A 15,739-nucleotide genomic window follows, 5' to 3' on the forward strand; every position below is an offset into this window, starting at 1 on the left:
ACTTTCATCCATTTCACCTTAGTCTTCAAAATACTCAGATTATAATATTACACATAACAGAGACATTGCTGCCACGTGCACTGCACATTCCTGCTGATTCAGAAAATATGGCTAATATTGATAAAAGCAAACTACTTAACACCTTCATATTGCAATCGAAAATGCTCTCTGAAGGGTAAAAATCCTTATCTTCTCCGAAATTGGATGAGGTATTATATCTAAAACAAAAACAAGCGAAGGAGCTCCCAGCTCCCTTTGACTTCCACAGACTGGCATTTGTTTCCTTCAGACAGGCTGCCACAGAGTGGCCAGGCTCCCATGTGAACAGCCTTCTCTGTCTCCGAGAGCTCAGCTCCAAACATTTCTGTGTCTATTACTAGGGGGAGCAGGAAGGGAGAAAAATAGTTCTCTACCCCCCAAGATTCACTGTGTCAGACCTCCAAATGCTTATGGACTCAAAACCAACAAAATGCCGAAGAAGTCATAGAAAACCGAAAGCCCGTTCTGCTTTTTCTCTGCAGGCAAACCACAGTCGCTCCACCCCCCTGGCCTTCCTCTGTGTCCAGTTCACAGCCCCCTGGCTTTGCCTCAAGTACCTAAGATTACTTTCAAATACCCTTTCTAACAAGACCCCAGCAAGAGACCACTAATTTCTAAGGCACAAAAAGCCACTGGAGAGAGACCCGTTTGTCAATATCAACTGGTCCAGCAATTTCCCATCCTCAGACACATCAGCCTATCGGAGCTGGCAGATGTTTAGACAAGATTTTATAAATTGTTCAATATCAGCCCATAATGAACCCCAACTGACCATTCCAAAGCGGCTAAAAGCATCCGGGACGACCCCCGCTGGGATGCAATAATGTGCTCGTGCTGCAGCATCATTAATCACGGAATAAAATAGATGAACCTCTTGAAAAGTAAGGGTGGGATTGATCAAAGGGCACTCTGAGAAGCTATTATTCTTGTTTTATAACCGTAAGTTATATTCACTCCATTTATCTTTGGAGAGGAAATAAATGATTGTTCATTTCTCTTCTGAAATTATATTATATGGATATCCATATAATTTTGCTGAAAATTAAAGTGACAGGTTTGCTGCTTTTATGATACTAATCAAAGGAAATATGTTACTTGACTACAAATTCTAGACTTGTCCTATAATTAGATAATGAGTAACACGGTAACGAGGCAATAGTCTAAGGGGTGTGAAACTTTTCTTTCCCCCAGGGTAAAGGTGAGGGCCACGGAGAGGAAAATAAATCTCCCAGGTTTTCCTCTTGTGTTTAATGTGAGTTATATGAAATGGAGAGTTAAGAAGTCACTCAATAAATCTGAATAATCTATTCTAATTTGGATAATTCAGGCTTTAAAATAAACAATTATTTCTATCAGTCATTTATGGTGGGGGGGTGTAACTCTATTACCCATGTTATCACAATTTTCCAGTTTCCTGAAGAGGTTCAATAAGCCAGCCTCAGAAATAAATATTAAATGGATCCTACTGCATGGGGCATGAGGTCATCTTATTTTGCCAACTTTTAAAAAATTTACACTAACAAGTAATTTGCATATTCAGAACACAAAATTTTAATTTTCTTGCAATACATGTGCATATAAATAATCAAAAATCACTTGTATTTCTCTTCCATCTGCCTTTTTTTTTGTAATGAGCAGAAGGGGAACATTATTTTACACATTTTCATTAAAAAGCCTGAGGTCAGATCACCTGGGGGGAGGGGCTGCCATCATCACTAGGTCTCTCCCCATATCACTCATCTCTGAAAAAGGAACCCCGAACACCATATTATTGTAGTCTAGTCTGTTTTTATTTACAATTTAAGATATAAATTAGTAAAGAATTATTGTTAAACAACCAACAAAGATTGTATAACCAGCAATGTTCAAATAAAAACCAGGCAGAATTTATTTACAAAAAGTTTAGATTCCATTGCAATACAACTTGCATAAATTACTAGAAGCTTTATATCATTATAAAAATAAATATCAAATTTGTTTCCACTTCTTAAGTACTCAAGTTCTTCAATCACGTTTTATTTCTACTGTGTACATCTTTTACAAATAAATTTTACAGTAAATCCTATCACACCTATAGAATATATACCGTGGCAATGAAGTGATCAATTCAAGATATCCTGAGAAAAAAGATTGTTTTCAAAAGTCACACATACATTGGGGAAGCTATACTATGCCAACAAATTCACGGATATCCAACAAAAGTCTGTTCCGTTAGATTGTGGGTTGACAGTGCTCTGTGGCTCCTTCTTTTACAGTGGCACGAGATGCGGTGGGAGTTGAGAGCGGCTTTTTATAGTATCTGTATATTTATGAACTGGGGAAGAGAGAATGGCCTGCTGACTTTTTTTCCAAAGCAATTGTGACACCTACCTGTGGACCAAGGAAAAAACCAAATCATCCCAAATCCTTTAGTTCCACACCAACATCATCACATTATAAAAACGAGTCACTCTGACGTGGGTCCGCCTCTTTCCTGACATCGAGATGTGTGAATAGTAATTTTGCCTAGTTGTAAAATAGGTATTTTTTGAAATGCTGCTGTGAGCCAGAGAAACTGCAGGGTCCTATCTAGTCCGTCTGGACATGGGGGTCAGCGGGACAGGCCTGATAAAAGACCTCCTCTGTCTGACTCTGCAAACATTGCCTCGAACTGCTTCTGAGATCCAAGTTTCGGTAGCCCTAGCTCATCAATGCAAGTGTCTGCTTATTCTGTGTCTAGTGTGGTAAAAACAGCTCCCTATTGCACAGGAATCCCCAGATTGAGAGAAGAGTGTGTGTGTGTATCTATTCACTCCAGTGAAGGAGTGATTCTTCAAAGCAGGACTTGAGCAAAAAAGAGGGACTCCAGAAGAGAGAACACATACTCTCCCACTTAAAGAAAAAAAGACCAAGAAGATTGCAACGCTCCGTCTTCAGACCCCATGACAAGAAGCAAGAAATACACATTAAGCCAGTTGACCGTGCAGGTGCAGGGAGGCTCCCCCAGGGTGGGCAGAAACACCAGGGTGCCCACTTACTTGCATTGCTGTGCTCGGCCCTCTATAGGTAGGGCTGGACGCCCCCACCGACCACGGTGCAGCCCTCACTGGCATCTGTCAGGGGAGGGGGCAGTTAGTGAGAACAGACCCCACAGCCCTGGGTCTCCCAGGCTACGGCACAGACACCAGCCCACACACCCAGGCATGCTGGCTCCCCGCATGCTGGGGCAAACAGTTAGGGAACCTGACAGTCCCACCACCGCTGTCTGAGACAGATTTGGTCACATTTCCTATTTCTCATTTCCTTTCCCCCTTGAGCTCCTTTTATCAGCTCAAGCCTGAATTATGAGCAACAGAGGCAACATAGAGAAAGGAAAAGAGAGGGAAAACGCTCTGGTTTTCTGTTTTGAAGAACTAAGGCCTCCGGGAGTAAGGAGAACGTTTTGTTTCCTCCGGGCCACCGGCAGAAAAGGAGAGTCAGCTGAGACTATTGACCAACAGGACGCCCGGAAGCTGCAGCTCAATCAGCGGGAGAAACTGTAATTTGCATTTTGTGGCCGTTTTCGTGGGCCAAAACTCAAACAGCCTGATGGGGGTGGTGGTGATAGTTAAGTACAATAAGAAGGAAATAATAATGGAGCAGGCCTTCTTGCCACCCCCTTCACGTCTCCTGAATTTTAGTCAAAGGGTGGTGCGTTCTGTCTTTTTCGGTTTTTCCTTTAGTGACAAAGGTCCCCCCTACATTACTATAGGTTGGTCTCCGGGCCCATTCCCCAGGTTTCCCAGGAGTGCTGACTAGCCGGACCCCGCGGGCTCTCCCTCCCCGAGGACCCGCGGCCGCAGCAGCCTACCTTTCTTGGGCTCGTAGCCGCCGCCCGGGGGCCGGTAGTGGGGCTCCAGCGGGTGTGTGCCCGCCTTGCCCGCGTCGCTGGCCGCCTTGGGCGCCGTATGCAACGCTTCTCCGGGGCCCGCGGCTGCGGTGTTGTATCGCAGGAGCCCCTGCCCCTGCAGCGCCGCGTTCAAGTTCCCGTAGTTTGTGTAGTTGCCGTAGAAGGGCGACGTGTAGTAGAGGTGGCGGCCGAGTAGCGGCGACGCGGAGTAGGGCGACCCACCCGGCGGTGCTCCGGACGAGGCGGGCGCGGCGGCCGCCGGCAGCCCTGGCGGCGCGCAGCCCGGGCCCAGGCTCGGCTGCTTGAGGTCCGACGTGGCGATCTCGGCCAGAGACCACAGCTTGGGCTTGCTGGCGGGCTGTGGCGCGCCCGGCGACGTCCGGCTGCCCAGGGGCGTCTTGCCGCCGCCGCGTGGCGCGGCCTCGGGCGGGGGGCTCAGCAGTGGCGCCTCCACGCCGGTGAGCGGTGAGGAGGTCACGGCCTTGGGCGGCGGCAGGTCCCGCTCGCCATCCTCCTCGTCGTCCTCGTCATCCTCCAGGTCGTCGTACTTATCCTTGCACTCCGAGCCGGATTCGCACAGGGGGTCCCCGGCACGGCAAGGCAGCTTCTCCCCATCTGACTCGGCTGAGCACGAGTGATCCGTGAGTGAGTCGACATGCAGGCTGATCCCTGCAGGAGTGCGGGCACCGTCTGTGGCACGTGGGACAGCGGGGGCACCCAAGGCCCCTCCGTCCCACGTCTAGGCGCACCAGGCCCTCCCCATGAGATTCCTCACCTCGACCCAGCCCCAGCCGCGGCCTAGGGGGAACATGCCCTCCCCGGGAAGCGCCCGAGTTGTCGCTGGGCCTGTGCTCGGCTAGGCGGCCCGGGCTCCAGGCTAGAAGCTGGGCTGTCGGCCAGGCAGCGTTCTCCCCGCCCTCAGCTCTGGGCCCCGCCTGGGGAGAAAGTTCCCCGCGACCTCGCGCCAGCGGCGGCCCCGCTCACCTTCGTCCTCAGCCGAAGTCTCTGTGCCCTCCTGCGCCTTGTCTGGACTCTCCTTGCTCCTGGAGGCGTCACCTTCATCCTCATCCTCGTCCTCGCTTTTGTTCCTCGGGGCCCACGTCATCTTGTTCTCCTTCTTGAGGCGCCGGCGCGCGTTGGCGAACCAGGTGGACACCTGCGTGAGGGTCATCTTGGTGATAATCGCCAGCATGATCTTCTCACCCTTGGTGGGGTACGGGTTCTTGCGGTGCTCGTTGAGCCAGGCCTTGAGCGTGGCCGTGGCATCGCGCGTGGCGTTCTTGCGGTACGCCGGATCGTTGAGTTGGTATGGGTAGGCCGCACTGCCGTACGGGTGGTAGCTGATGGCACCCGTCATCCCAGTTGTGTGCGCGTCGTAGGGCGCGCCCTGGAACCGACAAGACCCTGGTGAGTGGGGTGCGCAGGGATCGGGCAGGCAACAGCCCAAAGACGACCCCTCCGCCCGCCGCTGCCGCCTTTCCCACCGCGAGTCTCCCAGGCAGAGCCGCGCTTCCCGCGGCAGCAGAGCAGAAAAAAAGCAGTGGACAGCTGTTGATCACCAAAAGCGTTGCAGTTTTATTTTCGAATTTTTGAACTATTTCACTTTCCTAAAATAACATTATCTTACCCCCCAAAGTCCCGGAGCCGCGATCCATGTGCACGGAAACACCAGGCACATGCAGGCCCGCAGGTAGTTTCTTGATATCTAAATTTCTCTGGATTCTCAAGCGCTGCGGCCTCCCCCTACTCCCCTTACCCCGCCCTTACGTGGTTAAAAAACCACCCCGAGCCCCCGCTCCGCTATTCACAGTTCCAAAGCTCTGGCAAATCCAATTTGCAACTCAGAAGCCAGTCACCGTTTCGAATTCTTCAAATACGCGGTAATTAGCATTTTAATTCAGCCTTTAATGTTTAAATTCGAGGCATTTGCAGCCTTCACCGAGGCCCCAGCCACACAGTCGTTGCCCTGGAATTCCCCCGAGGGCGGGCTGTGTCCACAACCCCCCGAAACGGCCTCAATCACCCGCAACGCGCTGTCACCACCGCCGCCGGGCCCAGCAGCAGACCCCAGGCGCGCGGGCCGACCCCAGGTCCGGAGAACTGGAGCTGCTCTCGGTTCATAGGGGACCGAGGCGGCACTGGCGGGCCACACGCTCGCCGACACTTTTTTCGAAAGCACGGCCTGTGGGACAGATTAAGACCCAGACCACCGCGGGCTGAGCCGGGCCCGGGAGCCGCTGGCAGATGCTTCGCTGCCTCCCAACCCGAGCACCCCAAGCCCTGCAGCAACAACATCTAAGCGCCCGGCAGCCGCCTGGAGGTCCCAGTGGCGCCGACCCTTGCGCCCCGCGCCAACAGTAGCGAACCCCAGGCCCGCTCTGGACCCCTTGCCAAGCTTCGGTGCGTGAGCGAAGGACACCAGAACAGAACCCGACCCCAGCCCAGTCGCACTTCTCGGGCTCTTTGGTTAAATTATCCCAGGAGCCGAGGGGAAGGGACGCGGGTCCCGGCCAGGGCTCAGGGACATCTCCGGCCGGCGGCTTTGCCTCTCCCCCCGGCCTCGTGTCCCGTCAGCGGCGCAGCGGCCAGAGTTGGCGACTGCTGAGACACCGCCCACGGCACGTTCCCCTCGGCCCCGCTCCTCTCGCAATCCCGATGAGGGTCCCCGGGACCGGGTGTCCCGCGTCCCCGCCCGCCCGCGCGGTTACCATGTAAGACGGGAAGCCTGCGGCGGCGGCAGCGTCGGCCGAGTACTGCAGCGGGCTGCCGAAGCCGGTGGCTGCTTGCGCGGTGAAGGCCGCCGAGCCCGGGTAAGGGCTGAACGCGGAGCCCGACGCGGAGCGCGCCAGCTCCTCGCTGCGCGGCGCTGCCAGAGCCGATGCGCCGTACGCCGGGCAAGAATATAGCGCCAGCGAGCCGGGCGCCTGGTACAGGTAGCCCTGCGGGTAGGACATGGTGGGCGCGGGGCCCGCGTCACGCCGAGCAGCGGGCAGGGCGCGCGGCGCCCTCCATCCACGCCCGGCCGGGGCGCGGCGCGGCGGCGGGCGCGAGGACCGCGGGCCGAGGCAGGGGCGGCGGCAGCGCGGAGCCGGTGGGCGCAGCCGCGCGCCAGGCCGGCGGTCGGGGTTTGGGGGAGTCTGGAGTCGCGAGTGAGGAGTTGAGGAAGGAGCGCTCGAGTTTCCGAGGGACATTGGAACGCGGAGCTGTCCGTCACGCGCTCATCTGCATATTCGGGTGCCCGCCCCCTCCCGGCTCCGCCCACTCCTGCTGCCAGGCTGCGGCCGGGGGAGGAGCACCGCGCGAAGAAGGGAGGGGAGAGCAGGGCTGAGCAGAAGGAGGCGGGAGCCGGGAGGAAGGAAGAGGGAGGGACGCGCAGGCTTTTGTGGCGCAGTCGCCTCTCGCGCAGCCCCAGCCTGCGACCCGCGGCCGGCGGCAGGGCAGCCAGGCCCGCGGCGCACCACCTCCCACTCGCACGTACGCCCAGCCGATCCCCCATCCGCGCCCTATCCACCATCCTCACCCCATTCCGGTCACCCCACCCCAATCCAGCCACTGCCCCGCCCCCAGCTCGGCCCGCGAGGACTACTAGGCAGAGGCCGCCTGCAGTCGGGCCGGGCTGGTCCGCTTGAGGGACGATCGGCCCCGAGCGCCCCTCTTCACCGCGAACAGGCCGGCCCAGGTGACTGCGCGCGGGACCCCAGCGTCCGGGCCGGCAGCTACGGGATGATGTGGGGTGAGGGTCGGGCTGATTGCACTCGCGGTCCAGGTCCTCCTGGGGGTGGCGTGCGCGGCTCTCACTTCCACCTTCCTCGGTGTACTTTGCCTCACTATGCGAGGTGCCCCGCATGGCCTCGCGACTGGTGGCCTGCCCCTCGCCGCCCAGCGTGTCCCCGCCGTACTCGGATCTGGGGCGCCTTCGGTACGAACTGCCAGGAGGGCCCTGGCAGAGGTGAGCCTTCTGCTCCTAAGTCCGTGATGGAGAACCCGGTCCCAGGGCGTTACCCCTTACAGTTGTTGGGGACGTTTTAGCACACACTGCCAGTGCTTCACCCCAAAAGGGTTTTATTTTGCTTTAATAAGTTGATTCCTTTTCGGATTTGTGTTGTAAAGCACTGAGGGAAATGACCGTCACTGGACAGACTGTCTCTGGCACGACGTGAAGCCTCCCTGTCACTTGGGGATGGACGAGAAAGCAAAGGGCTGGCGGCACAAGTGCAGTCGGCAGCGCAGGTAACTCAGGTAACACGCGTCTCGGGCGGTGCCTCGCGGGGCCTAGAGGGGAGATGCACAACAACGCGCCCTGGGGCCCCAGCCCCCGAATGCCCCCCACTTCCCCATTACCCCACACACACGGTCCCGCGGAAGAGGACCGGGGCGGGGCGGGAATCACGGATGGGCACGCTCAGGATGTCTACAGGGAGTCTGTTGTGTGCAGGCCCGGGCGGTAAGTGGGGAGGCGCCCACCCAACAGGTGCCTCTTCCTCGAAGCCATCTCGCATGGGTGACCTGTAGGGGGAGAACGCGGTAGGTGGAAGCCCCGGCCTGCACCTCCTCCTCTACCCACACCTCTCCTATACCCTCACGCCCCCCACCCCACACACACCCCAGCCCTGTTGGCTCTGCAGCTCGGGGAACAGCCTGATATATCGCGGTTCGGTTGGGGTCGCTCCGACGCAGGGCGAGGAAACGGTGCGGGATGGAGAGGCTCCAGCCACTGGCCTTGTCACACGCGGAACCTTCGAGGCACAGTCAGCGGTGTTGTCTTTCCCCAGGTCCAAGGGAACCAGTTGCAAACTGCAGCGTTGGACTTGAGGAGGACCCGCCCTCCTTGGCCTGCAGGCCTGTCGCTCGCTCCTGGTAGGTGCGGTGCAGGCAGTTATACCAGCTGCCAAACTGATCGTCCTTCACCAGCCTTCCCTGGCCTGCCCCTCTTTGCTCCCCCGCCATCACTTTTCCCACAAACCACAGCCCGGCAACCTTCACATCAGCGCCAAGCGCACCACTACCTCACACACATACACACCACTTCCCACGCACTCTGGGCCACTGCAGGGACCCAGCAGGGGCGTTCCAATGGGCTTCGACCCCAAGAGGGATGCCCGGATTCAGGGCAGGGCCGATATTTTAAATCAGTTATTGTGGAATGAAAAAGGAAAGCGATAAAGAGAGGAAAGAGGCCTCAGCAGCCCCGTGGAGCATGCCAGTGACAGGACCTGTGACATTTTTGGTCCTTTTGGAGGGAATTCTGCCAGGAAGAAGCCGAAAATGAGTCCCGCACACTTGGGTGACAAACAAAGACAGCAGCGGATCAGATTGCAGCCTTTCCGTTTGCTTCCAATTAAATAGTTTAAGTGAAAAAATCAGGTCTAATGTTTATCTCCAAGGAGGACTGGCCTCGAAATTTCCATTTCTAAAGACCAGTTCCTGCTGTGGTTCATTAACATCTGGGGCTCACCCCCTGCCCTCCCTCTCACACCCACCCCCGGCTTGATCTCTGCCAGGGGCAGAGAAGAAAACAGCAAATTATTACAAAAACATCCCCAGTTTGGAGCAGGAGCGTATGCTGCGAATCTATTCGATTTTGACATCAATTAAGTATCTAACCAGACAAGTGCACGTGGCTTTGGAGGGTCTCCCAGTTGCCCAGGGTGCATTGCATCTCCAGGAACACTGCCTACCCTCCCCCCGCTGTGCTCAGCGCTGCCGATTCTGAAGACAGCCTCTTCCTGAGTGTATTCCCCCCGCCCAGCAATTACACTCCTCCACTGAAATCTAAATTTTCCATACTGCTGCCTGCTACTAATAAAAACCGTCTACCTTGCACTATTAAACAGTGGAATCGCACTACATGCCGTTTTTATTGGTAGTGACTGTAGCAAATTAAAATGCCTACGCAGAGACATTAAAACTTACGCTCTGCATTGTTACCGGAATATATAACTCCGTTTCACTTTAAAGCTCCCCGATTTTTAAAAATCACTTTTCCTTTTCTTAGATTAAAGTTGGCTTGGTCTTTTTTAAAAAAAAAAATTAATCGACAGAACACGCGGCAAGTGTCGAGGCTCCATGCAGCGGCTCGGTGCGCAGCCTCCAGCGAGAGTGGCCTGGATTCGCTCGCACTGCGTCTCCGGTCACCGCAAGGAGCGCCGCTCTGGGGGAGCAGAGACCAGGATGTGTCGCTCACGAGCGCGGAGGGGCGTCCTGGGGCTGCAGCGCCTGGGAGGGTCGGGCAGTTGGCTTCTGCATCTTTTCAGTTGCCTTCCCAGCTGCAATGGAAGAGAACCCCGCAGGCGTGCGAGGCCAATCGAGCAACTGCTTGGACCCCACGATCACCTCCAACAACTGCTAGGCGAGATGAACTTTCAGATTTACAGTGCGTCCTCTCACTCCCCATGTGTGCATTGAGAAAAAGGGAGTTTAACACGGTCACATTTTTGTTTCTTGTCCCAACAGTGGCTGCTGCACTTAGAACAAGTCGACGTGGACGTGCCCATTTCAACGAGCTGGGTTTCCTGTGAGGCCGAGAGCGGAGCGACGCCAGAAACGCGGCCCGGGCTCCAAGGCTCTCCCGGCGCCCTGCAGACGCGGCCGGTTCCTGCTCTCGGGCAGCCGGGAGGCCGGGAGCGGCGCGGGCCGGAAGTCCTGCGCGCTGCCGGTGAGGGGGCGCTGTGGCCCGTGGCTGCGGCCTGGTCCCGGCAGCCGTGGCCCCGGCGCTGTCCCGGGCCACCGACGGGCGGCAGACGCCCCCGCCCTAGCGCAACCTACCCCATTCCCGCGTCGGTTTAATTCCGGGAAGAAAGAAGATTATGCCAGGGCATTTGAGTAAAACCTACGCCGAACACGATCGTTATCTCCTCCTGTCTTATTACCGTGGACTTCGCTGGGGTTTTTAAGAGGTTGGTGGGAAAATAACTCCCATTTGTGGGTGTGTAAATTTTTTTGTCAATTAAGATTGAATGTACACACTTTACATGGGTTCACATTCATGAAGTGACATTTAAAATGTAAGTCGTTTCAATGTATCAAAGCACATTCCAATTGCACTCCCAATGAAGGGTCCCTCCAGTCCCAAGGGCTCCTGGGTTATTTGCGGAGGGAGTGAGAAAAGGCATGAGTGAGAAGTGTGGTTTTGCAGTTTCCCTCCTTTTACTTTTTTCTGAAAACCAAAGCTCCCAGTTATAAATTGTACAAAGTTTAAAAGTCAAAATGGAACGTGAGTATCTTTCCAGTGTGGTTTCCTCCCTCTCTGCATTCTATGATCACCTTTGGTAGGGTTTCGGATGCAGCGGTGTCGCCAGCGTCTCAAATTCGCTTTAGATGCTGCCACTTGCGCCTGGAAAACACGCGCGCAGGGGACCGCGCACAGGCTAAAGGGTCCCGGCCACTCGTGTCCTGGAACCCTGAGCTGGGATTCAGCTAAGGGTTTTCAAACGGGCCTGAAAGCCTGGGCTGTCCCGGGAGCGCCACGCGTCACGTGGAGGGGACCCCGATGCTCGGGCGGCCCCTGGGGTGGCGCGGCGCCGAGTGCCCGGACGGCCGGCGCGCTCCTCTTTCACGTTCCTAGACCCGCATTCTCACTTCTCCAGCTCCTCCCCACTTAAGTGCCTGACTCTGTAGCTCATAATTACTGCGAGGTCTGTTCCTCGCTGACTTGTCCTTCCCGGTTTCCTTTAGTAGGCAGGAAAACTCCCAGTCTTTCCATCGATGCCCCGCCTCCGACGTGCCTCCTGAAGGTTTTCTCCCCGCAGCGCCGGGAGAATTTCATCTTGCCTTTTCTCAACATCTTGCAGCCTCGGTCTCCGTCCTCTGCCCATTTCTCTCTGCCTCCTCCCTTCTCCCGTTGGTCAAGGTCCCCCTCCCGCGATGGCCCCGCGCGCACCAGTCCCTTGCCCGGTCCCGCTTACTCCTGGTTCGCATGGGAGGCCCGGGCCTGGGAGGGGGCGCGCGGCGCTGGCCTGGGGAGCGCCAGGATACGGAGGAAGGGGGACGAGCCGGGGACTGGACAGGCCTGAGTTCCTTTAAGGGGTCGGAGTCGCAGAAGACCGGTTCCCAAGGCAGCGAAGACCTGAGTCCCTTGTTCTTCGTCGCGGTTGTTTGGAAAGGAAAAGTTTGGAAGTGTTCAGCCTTTTCACCTTTCCATGGCGCACTCAGCAGGCACTGACCCGCACACAGAGCGACGCAGACACACGCGCGCACACACGCTTCCAGCGAGGTCCGCGCGGCGCCGAGGCAGCTCTTCTGGGCGAGTGGAAACAGATGAAGAGTTGTCAGTTTTTCTTTCTTTTTTAAAAGTGTTTCGGCAAGACAGTCTTTGGAAGAACTTACCTCACCCCCGCCTCCTCCCCTCCGGCAGCTGCTTCATTGCTTTGTGTTCACCGTTTTAAACACCAGAGCGTACCTCCGAGGTGGCCGCGGCGCGAGCGCGTGTGAGCGCGCCCTGGAGGCCGCTCGGTCCTAGCGGAAGCAGGTAGGACACCTCGCTCGCAAGAAAACACTGGAGAAGGAAGGTTTCCTCCAATCTTTTGACAATTTTATGAAACAAGCGAGGCTCTCTAGAGCTTTTGCCTGGCGCCACGTTTCACCTCCTTTGGCATCATTTAATTCGGTTTGTGTCCCCCGAAACAGCACTCCCAGACCACCAATTCGGCGGCATGTGGTCAGGCGCACACACCATCCTTCCTCTCCCCGAACTCTCAGGCACACTCTGACACACCAGGGATTGTATAGATAGGGAAAGTAAGTTAAAAAAAAGAAAAAAAGAAAAAGAAACAACAACAAGAAAAAAACTGAGGGACCGCAGAAAGAAATATTTGACAAATCTGATCGTATTAAAAGTAAAAACCTCAGTTGACAAGAAAATAAATCGCTGACACCGACGCTGGGAGAAGACATACACAGCACTAACAAGTGACAAAGACTGCTATGCAGAATCACCCAGAATTCTGACAGTCAGTGGGTGAAGGCGAAACACCCAATGGAAAATGGGTCAGGGACAGGCACAGGCCCTCTGCACAGAGGAGAACCGGAAAAGCCATGTGCCAAAGATGCCCAAATTCACTGGTGATGGGGATATCTCCAGACAGTATACAAGATACCACTTCACCCACTGGATGACACCAGCCAGGCCCAGGGTGTGCAGACTAGGCAGCTAGCTCTCTGTCACTGCCATACTAGTTTAAATCTCTCTGAGGAAGTTAGACATGTGGCAACATCTGAAAGAGCAGGAGATGCCCACAGCCTGACACCCTGCAACAATTGGGCTCATTGTCCACGGAGGAGAAAATGCCAGGCACAGCACGTGCGGTATTGTCTGCAGAGCGCAGGGCCAGACACCTGAATGTCAGTCAGGAGAGGCCCGGGTAAAGAATCGGGCATATTTCATGAACAGAACCCCCACGGGGCTGAAAGTGCGGGAATCAGCTCCACTTGCAGCAACAGGAATAAGTCCTCAGACTGCAAAGTTGGGTGGAAAATGATACAAAAGAAGGATGCAGACAAGACGATGCTAATGATGGAGTTTTACAAACAGCCACGTTGGGTGCTGTTTAAACGCACAGTATGTGGGGGAGGAGCTGCCATCACCACGGAAGGACAGGCTCCCCTTCGGGGCACACAGAGGGCTTATGAAGAGGGGTGGGAGGGAGGTCGGCCCTATTACTGATATTTTATTTCTGAGAAATATATCTGACGGGTGGCCGGTTAGCTCAGTCGGTCAGAGCATGGTGCTAGTAACACCAAGGTTGCCAGTTCGATCCCGGCATGGGCCACTGTGAGCTGTGCCCTCCTAAAAAAAAAAAAGAAAAAGAAAGAAGGACAGAAATATATCTGAAATAAATGACCCAAATCTTAATGATAATTAACTTTGAATGACGGTTACCTGCGATTATATTATTCTGCATATTTCTACCTCATGAAATATTTTCTGTTTTGAAAATTCAAATGAAAATATAAATATTGGCACTTAAGATAAGTGTCATAGAACAGAGGTATAATGTGCTAATTTAGGAGTTCTTTCTTTTTTTTAAACAATCTTAAGATGTCACATTCTTCATCTCTTTCTTCCTCTCTCCATTCCCCCACCCTTCAAAAAATAAAATAAACAATGTCTGGGGTCTGCAGTTTAGACATTTAAACTGAGTGTCACTTGTGTGTATGTCTTTGTGCCAATTTCCAAAGCATGGCAGGGAGAGGCAGGCTTCCTGGAAAGGGTGTGGAGGCCTGGCCACTCTCTCTGTTCAGGGACTGGACAAGGAGGCCTGTCGGGAAGAGCAGGGCACTGCTGGATGCGGCAGGCTGCCCATGGCCACCTGCAAGCCTCTGTGGCGGGAAGGGAGCCATGCCTGTGCCCTGTCGTGGAGTCATGTGCCTTCTCTTCACATCACAGTAAACATAGTTTAGAAATTCAAATTAAGAGTGGAGAGAGGGGCTGTGGGGAGACAGAAAGTTGGGCAAAAGGCCAGGGGAGGGGCAGGTGCAGACTGGGAAGGAAAAGAGGACTGAGGCAGGGCTGAGGGAGGTCTCCAGGCTTCCTGCACGCTCCCCTCCCCCTCACACACCTCTTCACTCTCAGAGTAGAAGGCCCTGCCTTTCTGGCCCCTTAGCTCTCTCTAGAAACGATCCACCCTCTGCCCTCATTCTGTCTACTGCAGCCCGAGAAATCCGGATCTTCACACACAAATCTGCTTAAAAGCCTCCCACAGAGGGAGAGGCCTTGAGGCCCACAGTCCTGCCTCCTCCGTGATCACATGGTCTTCCCGTGTCATTCCGTTCCTCAGCCAGTTCAGAGCCAGGCAGAAGGGATAGTGCTGTTTCCTGGGGACCGCCAAGCTTGAAAAGGCTTCCTGGTGCCTAAATGGCCCAGAGCCCCTGGGGCTTGCTTCTGCTCCCAGCAGCCGTCTTCTGGGGGCACCCTGGCCCACTCACCCTTCCAGCTGCAGCCACACTTCCTTTCACTTTCAGCCACTGCAGGCTGCTTCCTGCCTGGCCCATTCCCCAAGATTCTCACTCACCACTCTGAGCCCAGAGCTGTTGTCCTCAGGCTATGACGCTTCTCTGACCTCAGTGCCAGCCCTGACTCCAAGCCTGGCAAAGCCTGGGCAGTAGACAAGTATTGATTAAGTGAATGAATGAATGGATAGCTCACTCCTGGTTATTTGCCTTTACTTGTAAAAGGCACAGCAGAGTGTTGAGGGAGAAAAACAAAACCATGGGGACACTCACTTACATTTCAGTCCCACTTCCCCCTTGGAGATCTGTGGGGACAGAGCCAGGAATGCGGTTTCCAGGCTCTCGGCCTCACGTGGAAAGGTGCTGGCTCAGGTAGTAAATGGCCATCAACTGTGATTGGATGGCCATCAGCTGTGGCTAGTTGGCCGTCAGCTGTAACCAGTGAGCCATTGGCCACTAATATAACTGCTGTGGCTACGCTGGCAGAAAATGGGGTCTAAGAAGAAGATGGTGGCTGAGCTGGCAAGAGTGGATTGCAGTTAGCACATGAGGTTGGTTGGTTGGCAGAGAAGGGGATGGTGGGTTGCAGATCTTGTGGCTCCTGCTTCCTGTGTCTCTGGCCCAGCCTCCAACGAGACAAGAGTGGTAAGACTCCCCTATCTATGGCTCTGTGGGTGTTCCTTTTTGGCCTCACCATGTCCTGCGTTCTTATGTGGGGAGCAGGACCAGAGACCGCGCGTGACACCCTGCATGACACATGGCATAGCGAGCAGAGTTGTGCTGGCCAAAGCCCTCCAAAGGGCGGTGGAGCAGTTTGCGTGTATGAATACTCAGTCTCAGGAAGACCAGCAGGAGCAGCTGCCAGAGAGCTTGACCCCTGTGGAG

The 15,739-nt window shown here is 54.9% G+C and overlaps 2 protein-coding genes and 1 non-coding gene across 3 annotated transcripts; 2 read left to right on the top strand and 1 right to left on the bottom strand.

Moving 5' to 3' along the window:
* Positions 1–1,807: 1,807 nt before the first annotated feature.
* On the bottom strand, positions 1,808–6,936 carry IRX2 (iroquois homeobox 2). Its single transcript, XM_033109783.1, has 5 exons — positions 6,616–6,936; positions 4,892–5,294; positions 3,869–4,576; positions 3,057–3,131; positions 1,808–2,409 (listed from the first exon to the last, which is right to left on the bottom strand). Exons 1-4 carry the CDS (start codon positions 6,859–6,861, stop codon positions 3,079–3,081), a joined length of 1,410 nt encoding a protein of 469 aa, XP_032965674.1. The 5' UTR covers positions 6,862–6,936; the 3' UTR covers positions 1,808–2,409; positions 3,057–3,078.
* Positions 6,860–11,485, top strand: IRX2-DT (IRX2 divergent transcript). Its single transcript, XM_033110856.1, is given in 7 exon segments — positions 6,860–6,998; positions 7,314–7,381; positions 7,674–7,826; positions 8,025–8,082; positions 8,085–8,137; positions 8,680–8,764; positions 10,361–11,485. Coding segments are annotated over 7 exon segments (621 nt in total). The 3' UTR covers positions 10,426–11,485.
* Positions 11,486–13,600: 2,115 nt separating this feature from the next.
* On the top strand, positions 13,601–13,674 carry TRNAT-AGU (transfer RNA threonine (anticodon AGU)). The gene has a single exon. It is a non-coding gene; the product is annotated as a tRNA-Thr (tRNA).
* The last annotated feature ends 2,065 nt before the right edge of the window (positions 13,675–15,739 follow it).

This window comes from Rhinolophus ferrumequinum, chromosome 7, assembly GCF_004115265.2.
Source record: "Rhinolophus ferrumequinum isolate MPI-CBG mRhiFer1 chromosome 7, mRhiFer1_v1.p, whole genome shotgun sequence".
NCBI classification, from domain to species: Eukaryota; Metazoa; Chordata; class Mammalia; order Chiroptera; family Rhinolophidae; genus Rhinolophus; species Rhinolophus ferrumequinum.

What these genes read in the sequence shown, in the direction of transcription:
- IRX2 (XM_033109783.1), bottom strand. Translation starts at nt 6,861, where the DNA reads ATGTCCTACCCGCAGGGCTACCTGTACCAGGCGCCCGGCTCGCTGGCG. An exon ending in CAGGCTTCCCGTCTTACATG is followed by an intron (nt 5,295 to 6,615) that starts GTAACCGCGCGG and finishes TGTCGGTTCCAG; the next exon opens with GGCGCGCCCTACGACGCGCA. An exon ending in GACTTCGGCTGAGGACGAAG is followed by an intron (nt 4,577 to 4,891) that starts GTGAGCGGGGCC and finishes GCACTCCTGCAG; the next exon opens with GGATCAGCCTGCATGTCGAC.